Source organism: Adelges cooleyi, unplaced genomic scaffold (genome assembly GCF_023614345.1).
Source record: "Adelges cooleyi isolate 19-005CV unplaced genomic scaffold, UGA_ACOO_1.1 ACOO_flye_CR_arks_rails_tigmint_CR_PRNA_247, whole genome shotgun sequence".
Classification (NCBI taxonomy): Eukaryota; Metazoa; Arthropoda; class Insecta; order Hemiptera; family Adelgidae; genus Adelges; species Adelges cooleyi.
The window spans coordinates 757,167-764,394 of NW_026095912.1; the positions used below are offsets into that span (position 1 = coordinate 757,167).

Sequence of the window (7,228 nt, forward strand, 5' to 3'; positions counted from 1 at the left end):
AATATCGTATTACTTATAGGTATTGCCGTCAGTTGTATTATGAGAATCGTTCTGGGTCGGTACGCAAGTATCATTTGAATTTTCATTGTTAGTCGGTTTGGTCCCTTTTTTGTTGGCTCCGATGAGTTTCTCCGTGGATTGTTCGTTTTCTTTTACTTTAAACATACTAGTCTCGTTACTACACAACGTCCGTTTCAATATAGATTGCACACTGGTTTCTCCCTTTGTTAAAAATTAATAATAATCAGTATAGGTTCAACGGCTAAGTTGTTCAAACAAATTACAATACATAAATTATTTATTTTGCCATTTCGACCCACTCAATTTGAATATCCGAACTTGAAATGATGTTCAAAGAATATGAATTGTACAATTAATTAGTAGGTAAGCCAATAAAATGGTCAAAAGATATGGGAGTGTCGAGATAATTACCTACAGTCTATCTCTAAGTTATAGAGCATTTTAAACAGAAAATAAATTGTATAAAATTATGAACTATACTTATCAATTCGTCCCTGCGGTCGTAGATAGAGAATGTCTCTCTACAAGTCTAAAAGTTATAATAAATATAAAATATAATATATAAGACCAACAGAAAAAATTTTTTTTTTGTTTACCCGAAAAATCTCTTAATTTAAGGTAAAAAAAAGGAAAAGTCAAAATTTGAATTTGAACGGATAATATTTAGAGGTTACATTTTGTCAATTTCATTAAAACGTATAAAGATAATATATATATATTATATTTTTTTTTATTATTATATATTTTTCAATTATAAAGCTACAATATTCGGAAAAGGCTCGCTAAAGAGATAGCGAATAAAACATTAAAAAAGTATACGAAAAAAATATTTGATTTATTATTGGTTTATTGACTAAATTTCTTATTATCTTAAAAAACAGAATTTTTGTTTTTAAATTAATTTTCAAGTAGTGATATTAAATATTTTTTTTTTTAAGTTTTAAACATAATCTTTCCTCAATTAAAAAAAAAACCATTCTTGTCAAAGCAAAATTACAAATAAACAAATTATCTAGCAAATAATTGTACCTATGTAATGTGCTGGCACCCTAAATACGTTATCAAAGAAATTTTCATCTACCGGCTGATGTTATAAACGTAGATTTTTCAGATATATATTTATTTTTCCCAAATTCGAGATAATTTAATTTATTTAAAAGAAATTGCTTAGTTTAAAATTAAATAAATTGGGCATTGAACGGTTAAATGGTAAGAATTCGCAAAGTCTAATAACTGAAGTTAATCCGACGATGAGTCCCTGGGCTATCTACCGTTACAACCTACAACGTCTTTGGAATCGATATTTTATTATAGCCGGGTGGTATGTATACATTGTGTTTGTATGAATTTCCCTCTGTGCTTAGTGGATCGGTTACTGAATAATAACCAGAAATGGGACTAATAATAAAACTCTAGTTGGTCTATTAGAGACAGAACGGTTATATGTTTATGTCAAAGCACACTATACTCACAGTGAAGTGGTCAACTGCAATCCGCTGCAAAACTGCGGCCAATGAGTTGTTACTGTAGTGGAATTGACTAAAAAAAAAAATTACAAATTGTAGGTACATCAAGAGGACTAGGCGGTATCTACAATATTAACGACAAAAAATAAATCAAAATTAATTACTTAAGCAAGCTGCGTCGTGGGTGATTTTTCGTTGCTTTACAGTTTACTTCTCAGCCAGAGAGATCCACAAGAACAATATTGCTGTTGATACGTTTGCGCTGGTGTTGCGTTAAATGTTTTATTGGGCGTTTGATCTGAAGAGTAATATTGTTAATTTTCGCAAAGAAAAAAACGTTCTTTGGTCGTCCAAAGTCAAAAACACGAATTAAATATTCAATTGGTATCCGTTGTGGCGCAGCACCGACCGACTATACCACAAACTGTAGACTGAATGTAATATAAGTACATAGAGGGGGCCGAGCATTATTGATGTTATTTCGACAAAAGAAGGGTCAGAGGATTTGCGCAGATGCGTTCCTCTCGAAAGGGGGAATGGCAAAAGGGATTGTAGACATTAACTGAATACAATAACGCACCCTATTCTGGCCGTTGCTGCAATTACACCGTTAGAAATTTGGCACCACGTCACGTTGCCATTTTTCGCGTGTAGCTTAATAACAAACGTATTGACAACCAGAGGACGCCGGATTATCAGTTAAAAATAACATTGAATTAGTTAAGAATTTATCGGATTTTTCAACTGCAGACAAATAGTATAGGTACTAATATTATCTTTTGATGTAGTAGCTCTTTTCCCGAGTGTACCCATAAAAGTGACACTACAATATTTGACTGAACGGCTATAAGCGCACTACTAGATAAAGGGAAAACAACAGAATTAGTAAATCTAACAAAGTTGTGTATGCGTGAAAATGTTTTTCAATGAAAGTTTTTTGAACAAACAGCAATGGGAAATCCTTTGTCCCTGCAATAATACCTGAAGATTTTGATGAGCCTAACTTTATTAACAAATTAAATTCTCAATACATCTAATATATATATATATATATATATATATATATATATATATATATATATATATATATATCACTCCTGGCCGCACAAAATGGCTGCTTGTAAAATATATTCCTATAAACGCTACTGATTTCAAAAACGAAACAAATATTATTAAAGAATCACAGCCACATTCAACGGCTATAATAAAAACAAATACAATGATATTGAACAAAATACAAATAGATCAACAATGTTATACATCCCAGGAATTTAAAATAAATTATTAAATATTTTTTAAATAATACGGAATCCAGTTAGTTTCATAAAAAAAAAAAAAAATTTACAAGACTTTTTGGGGGGAGGAAAAAACAACGCTCATAAGTATATTTTTACTGTGATAAAATCACAAGTGAATCACTTTGTTAATTTGACTATCAAAATATATTATATTTATAAGCAGTTTTTAAAAAAATGATTTTACCATATTTGCTTGAATTTGAAAAGCCCGCGCTTTATTGGGACGCGTCAGCCATTTTACCTCCACGGACGCCGCGGCGTTGCACCTCCACGACGTTGTACCTCCACGGTAGTTTACCTCCATGGTGGTTTACCTCCACGGTAGGCGTCCCACCTCCACGGTAGGCGTCCCACCTCCAGGACGCGGTGCGCCGCCCGAACTGCCTCCGCGGCGAAAACAGCTGTTTGTGGGCGAGGCGTCCGCCGCGGTTGATAACGTTTTCCCGATGATAACCCCATTCTGGCTGTCTGTGTGTACCCTTTATTTGACCCCGCGTCCGGCAATTATTAAAGCACTACGGTAATAATTCAGTCCTCCTCGCAAAACAGCTCGCCGTTTTTTCTGTTGGTCAGCCGCTAAACCGAAATTTCCCGAAATCCAACAATGATGATGATCAGCAACTCGACCAAGGTGGTTTGCCTGTAAGTATATTGCGGCGCGCCCGTGGCCGACAAACGTGGCGACGGTCGGCGTAAATGGCGTTAATTTGGTTTTTTTTTTTTTATTCGGTTCCAGCAAAGGCGCCGCCGTCCAACAGCAAAACCGGTCGATGGCCACCCTGAAACACATTCAGATGCGTCTCAAGTCCGTCAAGAACATCCAGAAGATCACGCAATCCATGAAGATGGTGTCGGCCGCCAAGTACGCTCGTGCCGAACGCGAGTTGCGCCAAGCCCGTCCGTACGGCGACGGCATTTCGGTAAGACGATTGACGGTGCACACCTACGTTGGTCGTTGCTACTCGAAACGAAACGAAAACATTGTTTGAACGTAATATCGCCCTTAAAAGAGTTAATGTAGTCGTATTAGTAAATTATCTTCTTATCTTATCACCTAGAGGTACAAAACTAAGCAATCACCTGATTGTTGCGGTAATATTAGCTGCCAGTACACTAAAACAAAATTGTTCTGTTAGAGTTATAGTTAATTTTTATTTCCAAAAAGTTGTAGGTTCGAAATTAGATTCTGAAAAAAAATAATGTTTAGTATATTATATTTTATCTTCCTCGTATTTCAGTTGAACAATTTGTTGTAAATAAAAAGGTTAACAAACTGTTGAAGACACAGAAGTAAGCACAGATTCGATAACTTATTAACTTAACAATTTTACCGTTACTACAAACTAATATTAATTTAACAAGTTATTCTTTGTAAATAACGAAATCACCCCGAAAACTCTTATCACATTGAGGATTGTTAAATAACTATCAAAAGTGACAAAATGACAATTAGGTTTTCCTTTACATTTTTTTACTGTATTTAATATCGACCGTTTGCAGGCTATTTGGTGTAAGCGCCAGAAACTAAATAATTGTCTAGGGTAGCCCAAAAACTATTCATAAATTATATGAACTAACTTGTTCTACATACTTTATTTACCATACTTTTAATTAACTATACCAAATATTAAAAGTTATATAGGGAGTTGTCATTTATAAAAATTGGTTTTTTTAAAGTTTTTCATATTGTTGATAACATTGTAAAGTTGTCCCGTATGCCATTCACATTTTTTTGAACACAGCTAGTACCAATTTAGTGTTGCTTATAACCCAAGTATTTAAAACATGAAACATTTTTGTTGCTTACGACAAACACCGATTATGTCACTTACGCCTCGATGACAAAAAGTGTATTTCTAGAAAATGGTCGCGTTAGCTAAATAGCCGTTTTAACCGACAATATCTGGTTTTTACAAATTTTAGGTGTTGTAATATAAACTATTTTATTTACCACTTTTTTTTGCAAAAAAATAAAACCCCCTTTCTGTTCTTTATCTAAGAAATGTAAAATTGCTTGAGTAAATATATTTTTTTACTGTCACATAAATTAAATTTTAAACGTTTAAAACAATTTAAAATCACAGCTTAAAAGCAATGTAATGTTTTAGTAAAACGACTTCACTCTTTTGTGAAGTACACTTTGAATGATAGAATAACGTCTCTCTTGCATCTAGAAGGACGTTTTGTGATGTAGTTTTTGGGTTAAGTTTGTTTAATATACTATTGAGTTTTAATATACTTTTTACTCTTTTCAAGTGTCATATTTGAATTGAAGTAATTTAAATTAATTTAAATTTGATTTTTTTTTTTAGGCATTTTTTGACAAATCTGGCGCCACCGAAGTACCAGAAGGAGCAGAAGACGAAGGTAACAAACTGATCGTAGCCATTACATCCGATCGTGGTCTGTGCGGGGGAGTCCACACAAACGTGTCCAAAATGATACGTAATGAATTGGCCACCGAAACTGGCGATAATGGTACCAAAGTAGTGTGCGTCGGTGACAAGTCTCGAGCTATTCTGCAGAGGTACGTAATTACTTATGTTAGTTTGGGACATGTAAAATATCATCATCATCATCATAAGGGCTTATAGGCCTTTAAGGCTCAACGCTGCCACAATGAGATGATGGTTTCTTGACAGACTCGATGTCCGGGCGGGTCGCCAGTCCATCGCCGAAAAAATATAGAGTTATAATTGAATAATTTTGAATTATTTCTCGTATTATATATTATGCCGTTTATATGTTAAATTTAATAGACAATGCTTAGAACATTTGCTAAAACAAAAATGTAAAAATCGTACATATAAAATTTGTTCGCCTTCATTTTCAATGAAGGCGAACAATCTAACGAAAATAATCTAACGCTTTTGCGTTCATTTTTCTATAGAACAATCTTTAGTCCTAGATAATAAACAATGGGTATCTTGAAAATAAATAAAAAATTTCTTAAATATTTATTTAAAACATATGTCACCAAGATAAAGATTTGTGGTTATCGATAGTTGCCGGCGCACCTATTTATCACGGTCTCAGTAATTTTAATGTTGAAAACATAATAAAAATAGAATAGAATTAAATAGAATTTTTTAATTTACATTTATAAATATATATATTTTTCACGGTTATTTTTAATAAACAAAAAATTCTCCATATTATTTTTATTTCATTTGGGTATACGCTTTTATAAGTCACAATACGGGACATAATGTTACTGTTCAAGTTTTGTTTTAAAAATTCTTTGTCAATCGGATTAATGTTTTTAAAAATGTTGTTCAACTATTTTCGACATAACAATTTAAATGATTCATTGCATTCTATTTGCAAAAAATTGTCTTAAACAATAAAAAAGAGTTCTAATTTTTCAAAGAATGAAACAAAAATTGTTTCTCTACTACCTCCTTTCTATGTAATCACTTCCGATAAATAACAATTTTCAAGTTACCAATAATATAGTTTGTACGTAACTAATCGCATATTTTCATTTTAGACTTTACTCCAAAAACATTTCCGTTGTCGCTAAAGAAGTCGGCCGTAAACCGCCCACGTTTTTGGACGCATCAAAGGTGGCCAACCAATTGATCAATTTGGATTACAGCAGCGGCAAAATCGTCTTCAACAGATTCAAGTATTATTATATTTCAACCAAATACAAAAGCATAATATTATATTACTCATCATATTTATCTGTTGCCGTCGTTTAAAGGTCTGTCGTGTCTTATCAAACCGAAGCACTTCCGTTGTTGAGCACAAAGGCCATGTTGGCTGCTCCGAAATTGCAATCGTACGACAGTCTCGATCAGAGCGTGGTCGAATCCTATCAGGAGTTCACCATGGCCGCGTTGCTTTACTACACCATGAAACAGGGCGCTTGCAGCGAACAGTCAGCAAGGATGACGGCCATGGACAATGCCAGCAAGAACGCCAGTAATTATTCACAAACACTATTTATTGAAATAACATGATTTTTTTTCATACTATTGTTTTTTTTTTTTTTTTAACGTGTTATGAGATTTGTTTGTTAACGTTGTGTCTGTCATCGTTTAGGTGAAATGATTGAAAAACTTCAGTTGGCGTTCAACCGTACCAGACAGGCCGTCATCACCAGGGAGTTGATCGAAATTATTTCGGGAGCCTCGGCTTTGGAATAATCATTTGTATTGTTATTATTATTATATAATATAAAATAGATAAGGAGGACAACAACAACAACAAGTAGTTGACCGACGGGGCGACCAACACCGTATATAATATACAGAACGTAAACATTTTTATTCATTTGTAAAATTCCAATATTTATTATTATACACGCTTACCTTAAAAAAAAAAACTGTTCCGAAATGTTATATAGTCGTTTGATTACTGCGTAAATCATTTGTATGTAGTAATCTATTGAAATAGATAAATAAAAAAAAACAATAAAGTAAACATTTTGTTTTTGTA

The 7,228-nt window shown here is 33.3% G+C and overlaps 1 protein-coding gene and 1 long non-coding RNA gene across 2 annotated transcripts; one reads left to right on the plus strand and one right to left on the minus strand.

The window, feature by feature from the left end:
* Positions 1-60: 60 nt before the first annotated feature.
* LOC126837064 (uncharacterized) lies at positions 61-1,826 on the minus strand. The gene is made up of 3 exons (XR_007685439.1): positions 1,652-1,826; positions 1,494-1,560; positions 61-222 (listed from the first exon to the last, which is right to left on the minus strand). It is a non-coding gene; the product is annotated as an uncharacterized LOC126837064 (long non-coding RNA).
* Positions 1,827-3,240: 1,414 nt separating this feature from the next.
* On the plus strand, positions 3,241-7,228 carry LOC126836718 (ATP synthase subunit gamma, mitochondrial). Its single transcript, XM_050570325.1, has 6 exons — positions 3,241-3,427; positions 3,522-3,705; positions 5,098-5,312; positions 6,276-6,413; positions 6,492-6,712; positions 6,833-7,228. The coding sequence occupies exons 1-6, from the start codon at positions 3,390-3,392 to the stop codon at positions 6,934-6,936; spliced, it is 900 nt and encodes a 299-aa protein (XP_050426282.1). The 5' UTR covers positions 3,241-3,389; the 3' UTR covers positions 6,937-7,228.